This window comes from Podarcis melisellensis (assembly GCF_964234715.1).
Source record: "Podarcis melisellensis genome assembly, chromosome: 5".
In the NCBI taxonomy this organism is placed as follows: domain Eukaryota; kingdom Metazoa; phylum Chordata; class Lepidosauria; order Squamata; family Lacertidae; genus Podarcis; species Podarcis melisellensis.
Genome location: NC_138537.1, coordinates 21,987,390 through 22,011,808, shown reverse-complemented (window position 1 = coordinate 22,011,808; position 24,419 = coordinate 21,987,390). Strand labels below are relative to the sequence as shown.

The 24,419-nt window shown below is 45.3% G+C and overlaps 1 protein-coding gene across 3 annotated transcripts in view; it reads left to right on the top strand.

Annotated features, from left to right (window-relative positions):
- Positions 1-17,593, top strand: part of LOC309369702 (vomeronasal type-2 receptor 1-like) — a 30,838-nt gene extending 13,245 nt beyond the window's left edge. For all 3 annotated transcript variants that reach the window (XM_081910843.1, XM_081910842.1, XM_081910844.1), the window contains 4 exons: positions 942-1,814; positions 7,219-7,446; positions 12,230-12,353; positions 16,067-17,593. In XM_081910843.1, coding sequence (XP_081766969.1) covers positions 942-1,814; positions 7,219-7,446; positions 12,230-12,353; positions 16,067-17,058 — 2,217 coding nt within the window. In that variant the 3' untranslated portion in view covers positions 17,059-17,593. The remainder of the gene's footprint in view (positions 1-941; positions 1,815-7,218; positions 7,447-12,229; positions 12,354-16,066) is intronic.
- The last annotated feature ends 6,826 nt before the right edge of the window (positions 17,594-24,419 follow it).

The window sequence follows — 24,419 nt, the reverse complement described above, 5'->3', positions numbered from 1 at the left end:
CTTCCCATACTCTGTGCATTAGTATTGGGACAATTGAAGCCATGAGTCATTCCCTTGAGCTGCTTCCCTTCTTGTAGTTTCTTGCCCTTTAGAAGGTTTATATAGCACCACCTCAGTTTCCTGTGCATCAAAGCTATTACCACCCCCCGTATCAGGAGTTCCCCTGTTGTCTGTAATTGTGAACATAAAGTTAGAAAATATTAGTTTCAGGGATCAAAGTCAGGTTGGAGCACTGGTGAAAAATCTCATAAGGAGGGACAAGGCCAACTTTTGGAAGTAGGACCTGGTTAAGATAATTCTGGAGGCAGTGTTGATTACAGGCAAGAATCTGAATCAAAGTGTCTGTCTAAAGGAAGCTAGATGGCATCCTGACAGATCCTAGCAAAATCAGGATCTTCTTCTGTCCATACTCCTTCCTTTCAACAAGAACCAGCTACTTGAAGTGTGGGATTATTTCCCATCACCCTGCTGTTTCTTTGGCCCTTCTTTGGCTCAAGCAGTCTGTCTTCCCAGTGCCCTCCTAGACTTGGATAATACATGTATGTTAGTTTCCCTTACCCCTGCCCGCCTCTTACTGACCTTTCTGCTGCTCCTTCAGTTCCTGGTCCTTAGCCACTTGGTGATAGGAAGAGAACACTATTTGTCCATTTAGATCAGTGTTGTCTACTGTGACTGGCAATGATACTCCAGGGTCTAAGGCAGAGGTATTTCCCATAATCTGCTATCTGATGTCCTTTGAACTGGAGATGACATGAACTGCACTTGACATGTCTTGCATACAAATCACATTCTACTAATGAACTGTAGTCCCTCCTGTTAGCCTCCATTGCTCTCAGTCAACAGAGATGTCCAGTAGTAGCAAACGGCTGAGAGAAAACAGTAGCGCATGGGACAGCAACATTTGCCTCAACCTTGCTTGTTTTTCTCTCTTTTTCTTTTAGGTTGGCTACGCCTCCTCTTCTTTACTTCTCACTGATAAGTACCAGTTCCCTACCTATCTTCGCACTATTCCAAGCGACGCTGTACAGTCTAAGGGAATGGCAGACTTAGTTCACCATTTTGGCTGGAGATGGATAGGCACAATAGCAGCTGACGACGATTATGGCAAATACGGCGTCAAAGCTTTTAAAGAAAAAGTGGAGAACACCTACACCTGTATTGCTTTCTCAGAAACAATCCCCAAAATTTACTCTAGGGAAAAGCTAAAAAAAGTTGTCGAAGCTATAAAAAACAGCACTGCTACGGTAATTGTGGTCTACTCATCTGATATTGACTTCCATCCTTTGCTGGAAGAGATGATGGTTAGCAACATCAGTAGTAAAACCTGGATAGCAAGTGAAGCGTGGGTCACATCAGCCTTAATCGCTAGGCCTGAATATTTTCCCCTCCTTGGTGGGGCTATTGGTTTTGGTGTACGAAAGGGTGACATACCAGGCCTCAAAGAATTTCTTCTCGACGTGCGTCCAGGTGAAGATCCTGAGGATGACATGGCAATTGAATTTTGGCAGTCTGCGTTCAACTGCACTTGGCCGAATGCCAACATATCGTATAATACAGACAACAGAAAAAATGTAACTGGCCATGAGAACAGAGTCAATTTTGCTTCGGATGTTTTGTGCACAGGAAAGGAGAATCTAGCAGAACTTAACAATACCTACCTGGATGTTTCAGAACTTAGGATAACTTATAATGTCTACAAGGCTGTATATGCTGTTGCTTATGGCCTTGAGCAATTACGCACCTGTGAACCAGGAAATGGACCATTTATATCTGGCCCTGACTGTACCAAGATAGATGAGTTTGAGCCCTGGCAGGTAAGCACCAATTTATTAATTTATTTCAGACGTATAACAACAACATACATATACATAATAACATAATTCATCCTAACCCTGAAGCTGGTGTTTAAGCAATACATACAAAAGAACAATCAAATAACATAAGTTATTATTCCCAGACTACAATTTATACAGAAGCCAATAAACAGTTTAAGTTAACCAATTTTTTTTTATAATGTAGGGGCATTTATGTATATGTTTTTAGCCATATACATAATAAAGCTGTGCCATTCAGTCCCCAAGTACAGTGGTACCTCAGGTTACAGATGCTTCAGGTTACAGACTCCGCTAACCCAGAAATAGTACCTCAGGTTAAGAATTTGCTGCAGGATGAAAACAGAAATTGTGCAGCAGCAGCGCAGCGGCAGCAGGAGGCCCCATTAGCTAAAGTGGTGCTTCAGGTTAAGAACAGTTTCAGGTTAAGAACGGACCTCCAGAACGAATTAAGTTCTTAACCCGAGGTACCACTGTAGTATTCATGCTTCAGGCCTTGTGCAAATTTTATTTTATTGTTTAATTTTCCCACAAGTGTTATTTTCCATACTTTGTTGTACCAATTTGCCCATGAAGCACCCCCTTAAATTCTTCTAGTATCTCATTATTATGAGCCTGGCTTCTAGTAGAAGATAACTGATTAAAGGTTTAGACTGTAAGTTAATATTGTCTCTCTTGAAAAGATTGAGGAGACCCAGCCCTGGACATTTAGAGACATTTTGTCCAGTAATTGCTTTTATTTGGACAAATATGTTCTCCCAGAACTGAGCCACATTCCCACATGTCCACCACTGTTGTAAGTTTTGCTAAGATAATATAAATGTATAACATTCTTTTGGGTCCTCTTGCCAATATAATGCTCCCCTCTTTTGACCCCTATTCTCTTTGGGGGAACCTTACAATTCACCGCCCCCCCCAAATGTTTTCCAAAGTTGACCCGCTGACAGCTACTGTTTGAATAAATTGATGCATGCCTTTGGACTTGCTGCAGTTAAAACAATGAAAACTCTTGTAGAACATTAAATTATTATAGCATAAGCTTTTGTAGACTACAGTCCACTTAGTCAGTATTATCCTGAGTTACAGATCAGAAGGAAATAAATGCAGAAAAATGCAGGCAGCATTATTAAGTGTAGCCATTCACGAAAAGCAGTTGTTGATGACACAGACATTCTAGCACCAGGAAACCAATGGACACATGTCGCATGAGAAATCTCACTGAATTTTGCATAAAGGTAAAGGTAAAGGGACCCCTGACCATTAGGTCCAGTCGTGACTGACTCTGGGGTTGCAGCGCTCATCTCGCTTTATTGGCCGAGGGAGCCGGCGTACAGCTTCCGGGTTATGTGGCCAGCATGACTAAGCTGCTTCTGGTGAACCAGAGCAGCACACGAGAACACCATTTACCTTCCCGCCGGAGCGGTACCTATTTATCTACTTGCACTTCGTGCTTTCGAACTGCTAGGTTGGCAGGAGCAGGGACCGAGCAACAGGAGCTCACCCCTTCATGGGGATTCGAACCACCGACCTTCTGATCGGTAAGTCCTAGGCTCTGTGGCTTAACTCACAGCGCCACTCACATCCCAAATTTTGCATCCCTCCACTTAAATCCACATAGGCTGTGACTTCTCTCAAATGCTATTGTAGGAATAGATGTTCTCAGGTGCCTCATATAGTAGGCTGCTGTTCTTCAAGCATAAATAAACTCTCTTAGCTGGTATTACAAGCCCTATCCTTCCTGAAACCTGGACCCCCCTTCAAGCAAGAAGAGAGGCAACAGAATTGATGCACCTTTAACAGTCCACTCCATAGTGCACTGCCAGGCAAAAGAAAACTGTTGTGGATACAGGAGAATCAAAATCTTCTGTACAAGACCTTCTGTATAAAATGTTCTGCATGACAAAAGAGAATTGTTGCATTCTCCATATTTCCATAGTAGTTTGTATATTTTTTTAAAGTCCTTGTGAAAAATCACTAGCGTTTTAGTGTGACTTTCCCCTAATATACACATTATGCAAAGCAATTTTTGCAAATGTAAATTTAAGAGAAGCATTCTAATGCACACTGTACTCTACAGAATACATTTTTGTACACATATTACTTGGCCGGAGAACTACATTGTGAAATTCATAGAAATGCAAATTTCAAAAGAGGGCTGTGTTTCAGTTTGGGTACTGTTTCAGAAAGTGCAAATTAGGTAGGTTCACTTTTAATTGTAAACTGAACTGAATATATCCCTCATCTCTACATACATACATACATACATACATACATACAGTGGTACCTCTGGTTACGAACTTAATTCGTTCCGGAGGTCCGTTCTTAACCTGAAACTGTTCTTAACCTGAGGTACCACTTTAGCTAATGGGGCCTCCTGCTGCTGCACAATTTTTGTTCTCATCCTGAGGTAAAGTTCTTAACCCGAGGTACTACTTCCGGAGTCTGTAACCCGAAGTGTTTGTAACCCGAGGTGTTTGTAACCTGAGGTACCACTGTACAAACACACAAACACAATCAAATGCACAAAGCCATTTCCCATGAAAACAAAGCGTGGTCTGTAGAACGGACCCCAGAATCCTTTGCAGGCATTTGTCGACTAATTAATCTCATACATTTCTGCAAAGACAAGAGGTGGCATTAAAAGGTTTGTGCAAACCAAACCTAATAAGAACACAGAAAGCAAGTGAGTAATATTGCCTGGGACACAGAAGACGTCATTCATAGATTAAGGACTGTATTCAAGGAAGGTGTCCCATTTGCACAATGACTTAATGGCTCAGCAACAAACAAGGGCAAATACTTGCCCCCCCCATTGCGGGGGCATGTCACATGGCACGTCACATGACGTGTCCCGCCCCTACCTAGTGGGCTGGGTCACAGGGACATCCTGCCACTGTGATGGTGGTGCTTGTGTGCTGGGTGGCGAATGTGAAGCACGGAGCTGGGCTCTGGGTCAGCTTCCTCTTGCCCGTGTGACATTAGCTGGAAGGTGGAGGTGGAGCAGGGCTGCTGGGCTCCACATTCTGCCTCCTCTCCCCCCCATGCAATATCAGTGGGGCAGAGGAGTGGGACCACAGGATTTTGGGGGAGCCTAGCTCCCTCCTTCAAAAGTGGGGGGGCCCTGAAGACCCCCAAGCCCCCACCACCTGGTGCACCTGGTAATAAAAAAGGTATCCCCTACCACTTCCCTCCACCTCCCAAATCTGTTCTGGGGCTTGCCTGAACCTTCTGGAGCAGATTGGAGGGGGTGCATGGAGAAAGGAGAGGGAAGGGAAACCCCATTTTGCAAACAAAACTCCTTGTGCAAATGGGGCGACTTCCTTTGATAGAACACCTAAGTTTGCCTGTGTATTGAAAGTCCATAATAATAATAATAATAATAATAATAATAATAATAATAATAATAATTTATATCCTGCCCTCCCCAGCGGAAGCAGGGCTCAGAGCGGCTAACAACAATAAAAGTAACACAGCATTCTAAAATCAATTCATTCTAAAATCAATTCAAAATCAAATTAATGGCAACCATTAGGCTAGAGTTCTGTGAGGATTACCAAAGGAGGGGGTCAGACTGTGCCTTGGCCAAAGGCCTGGTGGAACAGTTCTGTCTTGCAGGCCCTGTTATAAACAGAAGAGCCTAAAAAATCAGATCAGAAGGACACAAAAGAATATCTTTGGCATTTCCAAAAGCTGGGGCAATCGCTGAAAAAGCCCCATAGGGAAAGAACCTGGATCAGGATTCTCAAAGATCACCTTACCATATGGGGAAAGGTGCTTTCTGTCAGTCTTTGGCCATGGAGGAGGTTTAAAACAGGAACCTCAGTGCTGAAATGGCCACCAATAATAATATAATAATAATTTATTATTTATACCCCGCCCATCTGGCCGAGTTTCCCCAGCCACTCTGGGCGGCTTCCAATCAAGTGTTAAAAATAATACAGCGTTAAATATTAAAAACTTCCCAGCAGGGCTGCCTTCAGATGTCTTTTAAAGAGAAGATAGCTGCTTATTTCCTTCACATCTGAAGGGAGGGTGTTCCACAGGGTGGGAGCCACTACCGAGAAGGCCCCCTGTCTGGTTCCCTGTAACCTCACTTCTTGCAATGAGAGAACTGTCAGAAGGCCCTCGGCATTGGATCTCAGTGTCCGGGCAGAACGATGGGTGTGGAGACGCTCCTTCAGGTATACAGGACCATGTGCTGCCCTGCCCTAGCTTAATCTCCCAATGCGTTTTCAAGAGGATCTCCCGTGGAGTGCCACCACAGTAGCTAATCCTTGAGGTTGCAAATAGTTAACGAGCTCTTTATAGAGGGACGAAGCCAACAAACCTGATGCAATGGGGGGAAATGCCAGCTTTCTGTTCAACAGTAGCAACAGAACCAGGTGGATGTGCTGGTGCATCCCTGCTCTGGCAGGACAAGTCATCCTGAAAAACAGTTGACTCACATAGTCTCGAAGCCAAATACAGACAGAAAACATTTAGTCAATGTTCTGCAAATATCCAAGAACGGAGAGGATCTCTTATAGTGTGTGGCATCACAGTCCACATATGGGGTGGGGTGGGGTCAATAACCTGACCCGAAGCCAGGGATGAAAAACAGATACCTTCCTGATTTTTGTATTTATTTACTGAAATTCCCAGCAGTTCATGCGAGCAGGGTTGTGGCTAGGCATGATGGGAGCTATTGTCCAGAAACTTCTTCTTTTTGGGGGTGGGGGTGGGGAGAGGGATGGTCACAGGTTCCCCACTTTTCTCCTAAACCTTTCAAAACAGTAGGTAAAGGTAAAGGGACCCCTGACCATTAGGTCCAGTTGTGACTGACTCTGGAGTTGCGGCGCTCATCTCGCTTTATTGGCCGAGGGAGCTGGCGTACAGCTTCCAGGTCATGTGGCCAGCATGACTAAGCCGCTTCTGAAGAACCAGAGCATTGCACAGAAACGCTGTTTTACCTTCCCGCCGGAGCGGTACCTATTTATCTACTTGCACTTTGACGTGCTTTTGAACTGCTAGGTTGGCAGGAGCTGGGACTGAGCAACGGGAGCTCACCCCATCACGGGGGATTGGAACCGCTGACCTTCTGATCGGCAAGTCCTAGGCTCTGTGGTTTAACCCACAGCGCCACCCGCATCCCTTTCAAAACAGTAGAAGTTAGTACTATTATTTGATACTGAGCCTGGAAATGAGTTGATAACCACAGGGCCACTGATTCGAACCCTACTTGCCTCCCCATCCCACAGGCACACATATCCAAGAATTCTGGCGCCTGGATTTTACAGAAGCTGAAGTGTTCAGCCCCTGTTCAGGGCAGCCCCTTGCTCAGAGTATTACAGTCATCCAGTCTGGATGAAAGTTTGACACATCCTTACTTTTGTCTCCTGATTTGTAGCTAATGTACTACATGAAGAATAGAATGACCTTTTCGGTTCTTGGAGAGGACGTACACATAGATGATAAGGGAGATGTGTATACTTCATATGACATTCTAAACTGGCAAAAAGGTGAGAATGGCGAAGTTGCCTTTGTGCCTGTTGGAACATTTAACATGACGACGGAAAACGATATGGAATTTCATATCCAGAACGACTCAATATTTTGGAATAATCCAGCAGGAGCAGTAAGTGAATTGCATTTTCTATGCCTTCCTCTAGTTCAGTCATTTCCAAAATGGGTGGTGCCACCCCCTGGGGGTGTGGAATTACCTGGGAGGGGGGTTGCTAAGAAGCAAGTGGGTGGCAGGGGGAAAGCTGGTATCGGTGGATGAAGTTCATCACTTTGGCTGAATTAATTAAGCTAAATCGTTTTAATTGGATTTCAAATATGTTAAATGGGAAATTAACTGTTACTGTTTTGAATTTTAATGTGTTATCTTCTTTATTGGGCCATACAAATCACTATTCTGAATAATGTTTTTTATAGAGTAGGGGGAACTGGGAATGACCTTATGGAACCAAGAAGGTGGTGGGCCATAAAAGTTTGTGGACCACTGTTCTAGTTTAACCATCCATGCTACTACAACTCACACAAATTTCACAGGAATAATAATAATAATAATTTATTATTTGTACCCCACCCATCTGGGCACCCCACCCAGCCACACTGGGCACCTCCCAACAGAATAGTAAAAACACAATGAAACACCAAACATTAAAAACCTCCCTAAACAGGGCTGCCTTTGGATGTCTTCCAAAAGTCAGATAGTTGTTTATTCCCTTGACCATATTATTCTTATATGTATGGTTCCATACAGTAGTTTATAGACTTTTCACATCTTCAGTGGTTTTCTCATATTTCCTTCTAAGTTTGACAACCCCAATGGACATAAAGTGAATTTCAGAAGAATTTATATGATTTCCCTTGAGAGTCCATGTGGCAACTGGTGGGATTTCCACCTGTCTCTTTTTGTTTGTCTGTCTGTCTGCTTGTAAAGTTTGTTTGTTATAATCAATCTGGCTGTTTGTAGTAACCCTAATTTTAAAACAAGTCTAACGATTGCTCTTTGAGGAACAAGAATAAAAGGGGCTCAGTCCTACCTAGTATGCACAAGATTGGGTTCGGATCCAGGCTCACATCCCATGCTAGCCATGGGGCTCATTTTCACTGCTGTTGCTGGAAACCCAGAGCCCAGCACTGCCTGTGCACTTTGCATGACAGCCAAAGTTGCATGTGCAACAGGGCCTGACAGCTGGAAGTCCGTGAGCGGATTGTGTGAGATTTTCAGAATACCTGTGGTTACCCCCCTCCAGGGGGCAAATAGCAGCTGGGGCAAGGATGTTCATTCGGAAAACAGCCTGGAGAAGAAGGGCAAACACCAGCATGTCATCACTGTCCCTGTGTGATTCTCTCTCCCCTCCCCACTCCTTCTGCTATTTCAATTAAAAACAACTGCAGTAAATTCACCGACAGATCTTCCATCACCAGTGTCACATCTATCTGTGTCCCTTGATAAAACACACTTCATTCTACTCTCAGGACTCTTCACATGCCCTTTCCTTCTAGATTAACACCACAATGCTATAGATTCTGGCTACTGTTTTCAAACCACAAGTGAGGAAGTGTCATGTTAGGGCTTGTTCTTGTCCTTGTGGCATCTGCAGCAACAAGGAGCCTGCAATGACTTGTTATCTTGCCCTGGAAGATTCTGGCTATAAAAGTCCCAAAATGTCTCCGATGGAGACATAATGCCCTCTTTCCACACCTCCTTTGAATAGGCTTTTCAAGTGTCTACACAAGCAAACACACACACACATTTTGTTGGACGTACCATAGCTCAGTGGTAGAGCACTTGCTTTGCATGATGAAGGTGTCAGGTTCAAGCCCTGGTTTTGGTGCTGCCAATGCTGCCAGTGTGAACAAAACTCCCCCCCCCCCCATATATATATAACAAAATTAAAAAGAAAATATGCCACCCATCTGTTAACAAAAATACATTATATAAAAAGTACCGTATTTTTTGCTCAATAAGACTCACTTTTTCCCTCCTAAAAAGTAAGGGGAAATGTGTGTGCGTCTTATGGGGCGAATGCAGGCTGCGCAGCTATCCCAGAATCCAGAACAGCAAGAGGGATTGCTGCTTTCACTGCGCAGTGATCCCTCTTGCTGTTCAGGCTTCTGAGATTCAGAATATTTTTTTCTTGTTTTCCTCCTCCAAAAACTAGGTGCGTCTTGTGGTCTGGTGCGTCTTATAGAGCAAAAAATACGGTAAAATGTTACTATGAAATAAATGTTACATATACAGTGGTACCTCGGGTTAAGTACTTAATTCTTTCCGGAGGTCCATTCTTAACCAGAAACTGTTCTTAACCTGAAGCACCACTTTAGCTAATGGGACCTCCTGCTGCCGCCGTGCCGCCAGAGCACGATTTCTGTTCTCAACCTGAAGCAAAGTTCTTAACCTGAAGCACTATTTCTGGGTTAGTGGAGTTTGTAACCTGAAGCGAATGTAACCTGAAGCGTATGTAACCCGAGATACCACTGTACATAAAATAAGGTTCTTCCATCCTTTAAGACTTCCGTCTCTCTCAGCGTGGGTCCCTCATTTTCTCAACACTTGCATTTGTTATAACAATTAACTTAAGATATATTGTCTGTTTTCTTTATACCATATTATATTGCAAGAGTGAGTCAAAGCATGTTAAAGGTTTCATATGGGAACAATGTTCTATTAAGTTTACAGTGGTACCTCAGTTTACGAACTTAATCCATTCCGGAAGTCCATTCTTAAACCAATACCGTTCTTAAACCGAGGAGTGCTTTCTCTAATGAGACCTCCAGCTTCCGGTGCCCTTTCACCATTCGGATTCCATTCTTAGACCGAGGTAAAGTTCTCAAACCGGGACACTACTTCCGGTTTTGCAGAGTTCTTAAACCAAATCATTCGTAAACAGGACTGTTCTCAAACCGAGGTACCACTGTGCTCTGTAATTATCCCATTCTTAACTGAACTGGTGTGTTGTTTGGTTCTGAATTCTCCCTGTCAATTTTGCGAGTTCTGCATATACAAACGTTTTCACCTGCCATTCTTCTTTTTGCCAGTGTGGACAAAACTGAGTTTAGCTGGGCCAATGGTTTGACTCAGTATTAGGGTTGCCATATTTTGAAGAGCAAGAAAGGGAACACGTTTGCCAACTTCCACTTTTAACTATGGATCGCTTTGACGGCTCTAATTTTAAATACCCCTACCATATGTAGGCTATAGAAGCTGTTATATATTCTAGTAGCAATGTTCTAAACGTTCAACAACAACATCATAATAATACATATTGCTCCCTCACTTGCCACATGAAAGTATTTGGGCTCATGTTCACATCTTTGTGAATGTAAGTATGCTCACAATTTTGTGAACAGAACAATTTATTAAACTGTTTAACATGTACAGGACTCTACTTAAGGGCAGGGGGGGTGTTAACTCTTGCCCTCCCAGACTCCTCCTCCAAGATCTTGTAGCTGAGCCAGTATCCTTTTAGTTCAGCCACAAGAGACGGGATTTATACAGTGTGTAACTAGTTAAGATGCTGCTCTGTCGTTATTCTCTGCTGCAGACTAGCTTAGCTGGGTGCCTTAGATCTGAGACCAATGCACTAGAATATTTTTCTTGGGCTACTGTAAAACAAAAAACAACCCCCCCTGTCATTTTGCCAAATTTAAAAAATCAACCCGGACAGAAATTTTTATCCTGGAAAGGAGGACATGTCCTTAAAAAAGAGGACATATGGCAACCCTAGTCAACATAAAGCAGATTTCTATATTTCCCAATCCAAACTGCCTTGCAGAACTTGACTGTGCACATATATTGCATATATTACTACTTATCATACTTAGCTGCTGCTCTAAAGTCTTGCAGAGAGCAGGGGAAGTGGTAAGGGGTGACCCACGGGCCCGAGCCATGAATCTACTGCACCCTTCCTTTATTATTATTATTATTATTATTATTATTATTATTATTATTCACAAGACAACTGGGCTCGCTGCAAGGTGCAATGCCAATGAGACCACACAACTACCCACCATTTAAATTTGTTCAATGGTACCAATATGTATTAGGGATGTGGGTGGTGCTGTGTTCTAAACCACTGAGCCTAGGACTTGCCGATCAGAAGGTCGGCGGTTCGAATCCGTGCAACAAGGTAAGCTCCCATTGTTTGGTCCCAGCTCCTGCCCACCTAGCAGTTCAAAAGCACATCAAAGTGCAAGTAGATAAACAGGTACCACTCTGGCAGGAAGGTAAACGGCGTTTCTGTGCACTGCTCTAGTTCGCCAGAAGTGGCATAGTCATGCTGGCCACATAATCTGGAAGCTGTCTGCAGACAAACACTGGCTCCCTCAGCCTATAGAGCGAGATGAGCACCTCAACCCCAGAGTTGTGGACGACTGGACCCAATGGTCAGGGGTACCTTTACCTTTACTGATATGTATTAATTGGCATGCACTTTTGTCTCATGGACCTGTGCCCCAGGTCCAAAAGGTGCCTAGCAATGTTCCTGGTTGAGAATCTCCTTGAGAGCAAGGCTCTCAGTCAGGTGCATTGCTAGGCACCTAATGAACTCGGGACACATGGATGTGATTGTAGCTGAGTAAAAATGGCCTCTCAAGTTCTCCACCATTTTTGTATCCTGAAGGATTCTCCAAGGGCAGGAGAAACCCCCCAACAGTTTGTTGAGGGTGTCTATTAGCAATGGCTTAGCATGACTTCTCATTTCCTCCCTCCCCCCACCGTCAAAGATTTCAGCATTAGCAGCAACTGTTGTGGGCAGACTGCCATGTTGTATCTCCACAAAAGGCCTAGCATCATTCCAAGTCACTGAGGAGGAGGAAATATAACAGCCACAATAGTCACCTCCTTGTTGCATGGCAAAAACAGATACATAGGAGAAATAACAGGTCTTTTCTGTGCCTTTCAGCGTCCACGCTCTACATGCAATCTGAACTGCCAACCTGGTTATCGGAAGGGGATCCTGCAAGGAAAGCCCTCATGCTGTTATGATTGTATAAGGTGTGCCGAAGGACAGATCAGTAATATAACAGGTATGGATGCCTATCAGCATTTTAGCCAATGGGGAAAAAGAGGACATTTGTCTAGACCCAGGATGGGGAACCTGAGACCTTCTAGATGTCAATGGACCACCACCATCCCTCAGCATTGGCCATGCTGGCTGGGGGAAGCTGAAGACTAACAGCTTTTTTGGGGGGGATGGCTCCCCATCCTTGGCGTAGACCAGTGGCGTAGCGTGGGGGGTGCATGGGGGCCGGCCGCACCGGGCGCAACATCTGGGGGTTAGGGGGCGCAAATCCACTGGTTAGGGGGCGCAAATTACTTGCCTTGCCCCAGGTGCTGACAACCCACACTACGCCACTGGCGTAGACTCTAGAGAGCTGAAAATTAAGTCCAAGTCTTGCATTGGTTCAAACTGGAATCCTATATTCCACTACAATTGTAGTTTCTCTTTGCTTCCTTTTTCTTCAGAGGCTTCATTGGAATAGGGAGGAAGAGAATATGAGCTGAAGATTGAATAGGACAGATTGAGAGGATAGTGAATAAAGGAAGTCTGTCACTTGGCAAGAGGCTATCTGAGGTCTAATTCTCATTGGCCTTTTTTGTACTGTACTTGAGTACTGAATGTCTGCATGAGCATGATTCAGGCGGTATCACCAACAGCTGCCAAGTGTGCATCCACACCTTTCATTCATGCTTTAGTGCCCTATAGAACAGTACTGTGTGCTTTAATTACATGGAAACTCTGAGCTGAAGAAATGGAAAGGATCATGGGGGGAGGACTTCTAAGTAGGCCATAGAGCTCTTTCTTTTGGATTTCTTTTTGGGAACACACACACAAACACACACACACACACACACACACACACACACACACACACACTTACATTTAATGTTTTGAATTATTTCCCCCCTTATCCTTTGATCTTAATTTATAGCGAACACTTTATATCAAAAAATTTCCTGAAAGGTGGCGAGGGCCATGGCTGGCACCACAAAGTTGATGGTGATGGCATTATGCTTTTCTTTAAAATACAGTTATGCTTGCTTAAAGAAATAAATTGGGTCAACACACAGTTAAGGTAATCCTGGACAACGAATCAAAGGTGCTTTTGTCAATTGTTTGAATGAATTGCATCTGCTAGAATGTGTATATTGGAGTGGGGGAAGAAACAATAGTTCTGAAGAGGGGAAATCCCTGGGTGAGATCCAACTGTCGTTGTCAGAGCTGCCTCCAGGTCCCAGCTCACTGAGGACCAACGCTAGCCGGTAGTAATGTACAAAAGTCTTTATTGAGGTTCAGTTTCCATTTACAAGCCGCAGCGTGCAGCCCTACGTCTAGACGCTAGATCGGCGAAGCCTCGTCTGAGTCTCCACCCCCTGTACACCAGTTTAAGACTCTCGCTTTACTCCACCTTTTCCGTCGCTCCTTCCTCCTCTGGGTCCTTCTGCCCCCCGGTGTCTCCTCCTTCCTGGACTCTTCTGACGCTGATCCCCCTGACTCCTGTCCCTCCTTTCGGCGGGCTTTAGGACCTGGCTCCCTATCCGGGCTACCCACTGTGCCGCTCGCCTGTACATTTGAACTTGGCGCGCACGCCCAGCTTCCAACCTTCCTCTCAACCGTTTCCTCTCTCTCCGATGAAGGCGTGGCCAATCCTGACTCATCTCCTCCCGCTGGCGGTGAGCAGCCTGATCCCAATACCTGGGACTCCTCCCCCCTACTGCTCTCTGGTGGGGAAGCTGGTCCTGATTTCCAACTGCTGCTCTCTGAGTCCCCTCTGGCCCCTTCTTCCTGGGGTGTCCCCCTAGGCAACCCCCTTGCTCTGACCATGGGAGCCCCTTTCTGTGAGTCTTCCGATTCGCTGGAAAGACTCAGAGACCTCGGACCACTGTCATCGCTTACGTTTCCTTCGGATTCCTCCCCTTCGCTCTCCATTTCCTCCCTTTCCTGTGCCTCTGCTCCTGAGCCCCTGACAGTCGTAATCAGATTGGACCCCTTCAAACAGATGGTCTTAAGTTCATTGATTTAAGTGGGCTTACTGGGTTTAACCACAGAGCCTAGGACTTGCCAATCAGAAGGTCGGTGGTTCGAATCCCTGTGATGCGGTGGGCTCCCGTTGCTCAGTCCCTGCTTCTGCCAACCTAGCAGTTCGAAAGCACGTCAAAGTGCAAGTAGATAAATAGGTACTGCTCTGGCAGGAAGGATACCGGCATTTCCATGCGCTGCTCTGGTTCGCCAGAAGCCCCTTAGTCATGCTGGCCACATGACCCGGAAGCTGTATGCTTGCTCCCTCGGCCAATAAGGCAAGATGAGCGCCGCAACCCCAGAGTCGGCCACGACTGGACCTTATGGTCAGGGGTCCCTTTACCGTTACTCTGAGTGTGCCTAAAACACCCCTGGTGTTGTCGATGGTGCACACATTTGCTGCAGCATCACCACCTTCCCTGTTCTCTCTCACCCAGGAGGGAATGCTTTTTTAAAGACAGTGCTCAACGCCGGCTGTTTCTCCAATTTCTTGGATATAGGCTGACTTCTGATGAGTATATATGTATAGAACCGCACTATTAATGCTATAGGTTGACCTTTCTCAAACTTGGGTCCCCTGACATTGTTGAACTACAACTCCCATCCTCCCTAGCCAGCAGGACTGGTGGTCATGGATGATGAGAGTTGTAGACCAACAATGTGTGGGGAAACCAAGGTTGAGAATGGCTCTTATAGTTCTAGATGTTAAACTACTGCAGGTCACCTTAGAACCACATATATTAAAATACACCATAGCTGAGTGGGGACTTGAACTAGGGCCTCCCCCCTCTCCTAAGATGGCACTCTAACCACTATGTCACTCTGGGTCCCATGTGTCCTCAGTTTGAATCTTTCCGGTCCTATAGCTGTTGAGTTTGTTTTTAGGGCTGCTGAGCGATCTTGTCATCAGTCAATGGAGGCTGAATGGAGGGTGAATGGGGCCCCTCCACAACCTCAGCCTGTCCTCAGCCAGTACCCACCTGCCTGCCTTGCTGCTTAAAACTAGTTAAGGGGTGGCTTTGCTTGTGATTGCCCATATCTCCTGGTTGCCTCATCTTCCACTCTACAGCAGTGGCTAGTGCTCATTAGAACTGTGTAATCAGACACTTCTTGGATTTTAGTTTGCTGATCATGATCACGGGTCCCTAGTGAATGCCACACAGTAGATCCTGGTTACCCTAATAGTCTTTGACTATGACCCACCCTTAACCTGGAAGACTACCCTCTAATTTGTAACGTGTGAAAACTCTCTGGGGTTGCTTAGCAGTGAGAAAAATGCATCCTGCGTTCATGGGTACGTTTTGAACCATTCTGGACAATAATCAGAAGGGAAACTAAAGCACATTTTACCTTTTACATACACTCACCTTTCTGTATTCTCCATCCAGACAAGGAAAAAAGGCACCAGAATCATAGAGTTGGAAGGGACCCTGAGGATCATCTGGTCCAACCTCCTGAAATGCAGGAATATGCAGTTGTCCTACACAGGGATCAAACCTGCAGCCTTGGCATTATCAGCACCACGCTGTAACCAAGTGAGCTATCCAGGCATTAGTAGAGAGCACATTCCACTCAGGCTTAGGGTGTGAAGCAGGGGGAGAGAGGGGGGTGGCCTGGGAGAATTCCAAGAGCCAGATAGAGAGAGAGGTCTGAAGAGGGCTTGAGGCTCCCCTATGGCATTTTTTTAAACAATTAGTTTCTGGTTTCTTTCTTCTCCAGATGCAAGGGAATGCACAGGCTGTGAGGAAGATTACTGGTCCAACAACGAGAGAAATAAATGTGTGCTTAAGGAGGTGGAGTACTTGGCTTACGAAGATGCTTTAGGGATGACATTGATTGCGCTGTCTGTGTTTGGGGCTCTCGTCGTCCTGTCAGTGACTGGCGTATATATCAAGTTTAGGAACACAGCTCTCGTGAAAGCCAACGACCGGGAGCTGAGCTTCCTCATTCAGTTTTCTCTTGTCGGAACCTTGATGACTTCTATCCTCTTCATTGGTAAGCCAGAAGACTGGTCCTGCATGTCTCGGCAGGTGACCTTAGCCTTGGGTTTTTCCGTCTGCCTGTCTTGCGTCCTGGGAAAGACAGTGACACTCTGCCTGACACAGCTGGCCATGAACTCAAAGGTTGCTGAGAAAGCGCGGATGTTGGTGAAGCCGATTTGCCAAAAGATCATTGTCCTCAACTCTGTCCTTACCCAAGTGGGCATCGTCTGTGCCTACCTGATACTGAATCCTCCTCGCATGTACAAGAACACTCAGTTCTCCATCACAAAAATCATTTATGAATGCAACGAAGGCTCCATCCTGTACTTGTGCGTCATGTTTGGCTTTGACGTCTTCCTCGCTATCCTGAGCTTCCTCACGGCTTTTGTGGCTCGCAAGCTGCCCAATAACTTTAACGAAGCCAAGTTCGTCACCTTCGGGATGCTGGTCTTCTTCATCGTATGGATATCATTTGTGCCTGCTTATTTAAGCACGCGAGGGAAGTTCAAAGTGGCCGTGGAGATCTTCGCCATCCTGGCTTCCAGCTTTGGTTTGCTGGGGTGCATATTCGTGCCGAAATGTTACATTATCTTGCTGAAACCTTTAAGAAACACAGAAGAAATCGTAGGCGGAAGAGCGGCCACCAACGACAAGAGCGCACCGCCAACCTCTGCCTCGTGCACCAGTGAAGTTAACAACACTACTGTCTCTACGGTTCTTGAAGATTAGAACTTTTAAAGCTTTTGCCTGTCACCAGTTCCACTAGTTTATTTGCACACGTTTTCCCATCTCTATGCTGAGAGAAAGAAGATGGCTTACCAAAGTCCCCACCCCCTTCTGCTTGTTGGGGAATAATAGCACAAATAAAGCATAGCTGATTGCTTGCTGAGAAAATAACAGGAGGAGCTTTGTATTTTCACAACGACATATAATAGCTTGGATCCAACCCTCTGCAAGTGGAAAGAAATTTCTGCTCACACAAGGGAAGGGGCCACAGGTGCTCACCACCAGCAGCAGCTGCAGCCTCCCCAGCTACGTAGTTCAGGAGGGTTCCTTCTCTCCGGAGAGGCTTTCTGGTGTGTGCGTTTGTGGAGGAGGCAGCAGGAAGGAGAAGACGGGAAGACTCATGGTTCCCAAGATCCAGCCCCTACGATTCTACCTATAATAGGCCAGCCATTCAAAACCATGCAATCAGTGACTTTTCCATGTAAAAACCAACCCTCTCAGCATAGTATCAACTAACTGCATGAGAGTGCCTCTGATATTTTCCAATAAATCAAATTATTTACAACTTGCTTCATGCTATTTTATGGTTACGGGGAGGCGATCTAATTAGTGTGGAACAAAGTGGCATGATTGTTTCTCACGACCTAGGAACTACGTATGGCGATTTTAATACAGCCTAAAATTGCATTAGTCTAGAGGTAGCCAACATGGTGTCCTCCAGATTTTATGGACTACAGCTCCCATCATTCCTGCCCAGTGGCCATGCTGGCTGGGCCTGATGGGAGTTGTAGTCCAAAACTTCTGGAAGGTACCAAGTTGGCCACGATTGCATTAGCTATCCATGTACTACCACAGAGCTGCAGCTCTTCCTGAAGATGCACAAAGCAAATTATAGGAAAGGACCATAGCTCAGCAGAAGAGCATCTGTCTTGCATGCAGAAGGTCCTAAATTCAATCCCTGGCATCTCATGTAGGACTGGGAGAGAGACTCTGGTCTGAAGCCCTGGAGAGCCACTGCCAGTCCGTGTGGACAGTACTGAGCGAGATAGACCAATGGTCTGACTCGGTATAAGGCAGCTTCCTATGTTCCTAATTAGTCAGGTAAATTGGTTGCCATGCTCACCAAATGCATGGGCTTCCAGTATGAGCAGGCCAAGAAATTTGTGCTTGTTGCAGCTGGCCCCTTGGTGACTAAAGAAAATGGGCTTGTAGAAGAATTCCCCCAAAACTGATTGTGCAAAATGACTTATCGTTCAAGATGCATTTTAGAAAATATGGGGATAAATGTCCTGCTCTAAAAAGAGAGAGGGTTTTGGCAGAGCCGCAGAGCCACCCTCCTAAGGCCAGTGACGCTGCTGCTTACTTGGGTTCAACTAAGCTGGGATGGCAGTGGGGTCAGGACCCCAAGGCTGCACCATTGGGTGTGCTGCTGCCAATCCGCAGCTCCCATCAATGCAACAGTGTAGCTCCAACCTTGTTATCCCACCCCCTCACAGCCTCAGCCCTGTCCAGGTAAGCAGGACTGAAACCATCGTTGGGAGGGCAGCTCCACCCCACAGTGCTCTCCCCTGCTGAGGGAGGGGTAGATTTACTGAGGAATGCTGCTGGGAGACTTCTGCAGAAACAGCCAAAATAGGGTAGTGAGTTGTAATAACAGCACTGCCTTGGCTGGACTGGAGCATTCCATCATCCCTAGCATTGGCTCTCCAGCGGTATGGAGGTAGTATTCCCTGCCTGTTTTCCCAGCTCCGTTTATTTCTGTTACTGTTGGTGTTATTACAGGGAACAGAGGCAGTGTCTACTGAGACCTCTAACAGCCTGGAATGCTTTGTAACTTATGTGCCTTGCGTTGTATACACCTCTGCTCTTCGTTGAGCCAAGTTATTCAGAGAGAGGGAAACCAATATTGATTTGTTTGTAAAGGTTGTTTTCTGCAATGGCTTCATCGGAAGGAGCAAATTGTCTGGCAGCTGGGACTCTGTTCATGTCCACGTGCATTTTGCCTGGGAAGCATTCTGTTTTCCAGAGCTTGCCAAAAAAACTGTGGCAGCTACCTCCAGAACAGGAGCTACCTCCAGAACCGAAACAATGCAGAACAGGGATTTCTGCATTGTTTCTGCATTAACCATATCACCAGATGAGGCCCAGTTAAATGATGCAGCCCTTGAGATGGACCTCATTACTGTGCCTTCCATCACCAGCCTTTAAAGCCATGTTTTGTTGGCCTTGTGAAGATGTTCTTCATGCACATGCATTTGACACATGGTCACCCCACAGCATGATTGGACTGTACATACTGGCATATGAGCTGTTCACATGTGCATGCCTTGCAGGATCTGTAGGCCACAGGGCTGTAGCTCTGCAGCAGAATACCTGCTTTGCATGCAGAAAGTCCTAGGTCCAGTCTCTGGCATCTTCAGGCAGGGCTGCAAAAGGTTCCCTGCCTGAAACCCTGGAGAACCTCTGCCAGTCAAAGAAGACTAGGGCTAGGGAACTTGAAGCCCTCCAGATGTTGTGGGCATCTATCTGCCCCAGGGGGCATTGGTAACTGTGGAGATCACACAGCGTCCCCGGACGTTTGACGGTCTATTGATCCCTGTGCCACCAACCCGTTTCTCCTGGGTACACACGGAGTCCAGACAGTTGTTAACATTAACAAATAATCAAGTTTATTTTTATAAGCATGAACAAGTTTAAGGTTTCAGTTAATTTTTCTTGTCAGTTTCTTAATCTTAGTTTCTTTACTGACCTGTTTGTTCCTAACAACTTCAAACTGATTATCCCAACTATCTATCTGACTCCACCTAACAGTTCCACTCACTCTCTCGCAACACAACTCGACCAACCCACAGACTTATATCCTCCCTCTTCCTTCTTCAACTCCCAACTCTCAACTGTCTTCCACACACTCCAACTCTAACTCCTCCCCTCGGGTTACCACTGTCCAATCACTTCACACTCATTTAACCCTTTCCTTATGACTCACCTAGGAGAGCAAATGCCACAGTAACAGCCAAGGATGAGGGGGTTGTAGCCCACCAACATCTGGAGGTCTGTGGCATAGTAAGTGAGCTAGATGGGCCAATGGGAATAAGGTCCCCAAGCATACAGACCCTGTGAGCTGACCACTCTTTGATTGGATATACCCAGACACATAGGAAACTGCAGTCCACATTAGCCATGAACAAATCTCTCAGGTTCACTTTCTCTCAACATCTTGCTTTTTCAATTTTTTAAGCTCAGTTCTCCGCATTTCTGCATCAGTTTGTGCTTTTCTGGGCGGTGACAGGGAAAGTTCCTCATGGAAATTTTATCTGCATTTTAGTGCCACTTTCTCCTAATTTACAAATCAGTGCAAGCGATTTCCCCTAACATAATGTATTTTTGTTCATTATTTTCTGAACATCTGCATTTTTTTAATGTACAATTTACCTGGGTACATGCATCTTTATACACACTACTTGGCTGAGAAACTACATTGCAAAATTCAGAGGTGTGCAGACTTGGAAGGATGGCTGAGTTTTGGCTTGTGCATTGAATCAGAAAGTGGAAATCAGGCAAGCTAACCTTTAAACGCATTTCTCTTCCATCTCTAATGCCATGTGGCCAGTTCTGCACCCCCACAGCTAATCTGCTGCCCTCAGATGGAAGGAGAAACTATCTCATTGCCAGCAATGGAGTAAGATTCAGCAGACGATTGAGCCAGCTTCTCACCTTTGAAATGTGTGTGGAGGGGGATAACACAATATTTTCCTTCCAGCAACGAAGGGTCTGCTCTGGTCCTACACAGCGAACGAAGAGCACCTGCAGAGGTAAAATGTGTGTTGCTGGGTTGTATGCCTTACTTCCATTGGAATCACTTTTTAGAAAAATGTTTTGCAAATTCCACTAATAAATGATCACATGAGAGATGGGTAAGTTGGCTTGTAGAGCAGGCACAAAACTAAGACTTTTCATTAAAGAAAATTGCCTGGTCAGGTTTAACATGTTTCAGTGCGTATGGGTGAGCATCTGCTTTGGCCCTGTGTCTTATGGGCACTCAGGGGAAATCTGCTGATGGTGCTCTATAGCCTCAGGAGGCGGTGTTCTGTTTCTTGACCTCAGATGCACCCAGCAACGTGACACTTGTTCTTGATCTCAGCAGAACTTTGGCAAAGGACAGCAGTGACTCTGGGCTGGTGGGATGCCGCTCCCAGGAGCATTCTGGCAGAATGAGTTTCGAGTGACATGCAGATGCATGTCTGGAACTATTCCAGGCTTTCCCCAAACACCCAAGGACTTCCTCCAAATGGCATTCATGTATCTCATTGTGCGCAGAGAGGCATATTTTAAGGGCAATGGACATTTCCACAAAGACAACTCAGGAAGGGTTATACTACCGCACTGCGTCAACTGTATCGAAGAACATAGAGAGTCTGCTAGACTCAATGGCCCATCTCGCCCAGCGTCCTGTTTTTGCAGTGGCCAACCAAATGCCACGGGGAAGCACATAAGCAGGAACTGAGTGCAAGAGCACTCTACCCACTTGCCATTTCCAGCAACTGGTCTTTGGGGGCATGGCTGTCTCCAGCAGTGCAGGTGGAACAAAGCCATCATGGCTGGTAACCATTCAGAGCCTTATCTTCCATGAAAACCTATGACCCCTTATTCCTCAACCCGAGGTTCAATGTAAGGATGAGGCACATGGTAAACAAAACTGGATTTTTATCTAAACACAATGAATGAGAGTTAAAACTTAATGGTGTCTGTGATGAGGCACACCACTTTGTTTCAGCTAAAACCACTTTACAGAAAGAATTGAGCATTCTACTTAAAACTTCCACTTTTAACCAGTTTCTGAGCTTCTCCTAAAATGACTATTTGTTCTAATAATCAGAAAGACACACCCAGCCCTTTCTAGGATCTTTTCCTTCCTCTCAGGGTAATAATCACAGTTGCTCTATCTAGCAAATTCCTAACCACACAGCTAATCCCTTTCCAGGCTCTATCTAAGCCCTATCTGAAAGTTTAACTGTTGGGTAACAACTTTTAACTCTGCATTCATTCCTGATTGGTTGGATGACACCCTGCCCAGCCTTGATTGGTTACTATGTCTCCATGAGGATGACTGTCCATCACACCTGAGCCACCACCAATCCACTACACTGACTATGGGAGGAACTATGTTCAGAAACACAAGGCTATACCTGCGCTGCAGATGCACCAGGGGAAAGTTGGTGGCTCAGTGGCAGAGCTCAAGTTTGGTATGTAAAAGCTCTCAGGTTCAATCCCCAGCATCTCTGGACAGGACTGGGAGAGAACTGTGTCTGAAATCATGGAGAGCTGCTGCCAGTTGGTGTAGGCAATATTGAGCTAGATGGACCATTGGTCTGACTCAAAGGAGCGTCTCCATCCCCATCGTTCAACCCGGACACTGAAGTCCAGCACCGAGAGCCTTCTGGCAGTTCCCTCACTGAGCAAAATGAGATTACAGGGAACCAGAGAGAGACCCTTCTCACTAGTGGCACCCTCCCAGTGGAACGCCCTCCCTTCAGATGTCAAGGAAATAAACAACTATTTGACTTTCAGAAGACATCTGAAGGCAGCCCTGTTTAGGCAAGTTTTTAATGCTTGATATTTTATTGTGTTTTTAATGTTCTTTTGGGAGCCGCCCAGAGTGGCTGGGGAAACCCAGCCAGATAGGCAGGGTACAAATAATTAAATTATTATTATTATTATTATTATTATTATTATTATTTTATTATTATTATTAATTCAAAATAAGGCATTTTTCACCTTTCTAGGATCTACTGGAAGGGGCATGAATGGTCCCCACTGAAAGGCCATTGTCGAAGTCTGATCAAAACAAGGAGCTAGGCTTCATTTGCCAGGCGCCCCGCACTAAATCAGAGCAGTATTACAAGCAGGAAAAGCTGCAAGTCACCCACCAGGGAACTTAAACCCCAGTGCAATCTTTTAATTGAAACCTAATAATTTGTTTTCACATGAGCAATGCAGAGCGCAGCTGACCACCTTCACTATGACATGCAACAAAGATCTGGACGTTTTGCAGGAAACAGTTTGTTGGTTTTACTGATCTGTGCAAAGCGTTAATATACTCAGTGCTCTCCCCACCAGCTTCATGAAGAAATCCACCACTTTCTCCTCCCCCCTTTCAACTGCCTGTGTTGCAACTGATTGCATTGTCCTTTCAGCAAAGTGCAGGAGGTCCACTGGGAGCCCCAGCACAACATACTGTAAATTGCTGTCATAATCAACTGAGTGGCTTTAATGAGCTTACTCTAGTTCTCTAATTCCATGGGCCATCAAGAGATTTATTGAGCAGGGCTGCTGCTTATTACAGGGTTCAACGTTCAGCCAAGGCTTTGTGTGGATAATGTCACGGCAAACGTGCCTTCTCTTCTCAGAGAGCAATGGGGCTGTTAGTCGAAAGTGCAGGCAGCATCCTAGAAAAACACTTTGGCTGAAACTGGGGGGGTGCCAACCTGTAGGATGACTCCCTGCCATTTTTATGCTTTTCAGGGGGGGGTTTGTGTTTTATGTTTTTCAGGTTTTTTATGTGTTTCAGGTTTTTAGGCTTTTGAGAAGCACAGCCGTACAGAGACAACTCTCTATGTATTGAACTTCCACCAACCACCATAATCATGCAGGCAGAGCCAGTGCTATCATTAGGCCAACTAGGCAGATGCCTAGGACTCAGAGCTGACCATTGAGGGGCAGAGTTTTTTACAGATTAGATTTTGTTATAGCTTATAGGGAAGTTTTTAATGTTTGATGTTTTATTGTGTTTTTAATATTCTGTTGGGAGCCATCCAGAGTCACTGGGGAAACCCAGCCAGATGGGCAGGGTATACATAATTAATTTTTATTATTATTGATGATGATGATTGCTTCCTGATAATATTTTACTTTTAATTTTAATATTTTGAAGAATTTTATCACTTTTGAAGTAAATAGTACATTACAACCCCCCATTTTTCCTCATTAGAATTGCCTTTCATTTTGTACTATGAGACATTTGCTTTTGAAAATTGAAATCAACAATTTTTTGGGGGGGAAGACAGATGCCTATGGTGCAAAACAGCCTGGCGTCGGCACTGCATGCGGGCAATATGTTATTAAACAAAAGGAGCAATTCCAAAGTAAATCTCCACAATGCAGCGTGTGATTCATGCAACATTGATTTTTCCACCCCCCTCCTCCTACCCCTGACTGGAAGCCTTGGAGGGGGAACAAAGCCATACTTGCCAGAAATCGAAGGGGAGGCATGAAGAACTACACAAAGCAGCTTCAAAGACCAGAGCACCAAAATGAGAAACATTATTTGGCACAATGGTTTCGACACAAGATCCCTTTTCTGCTAT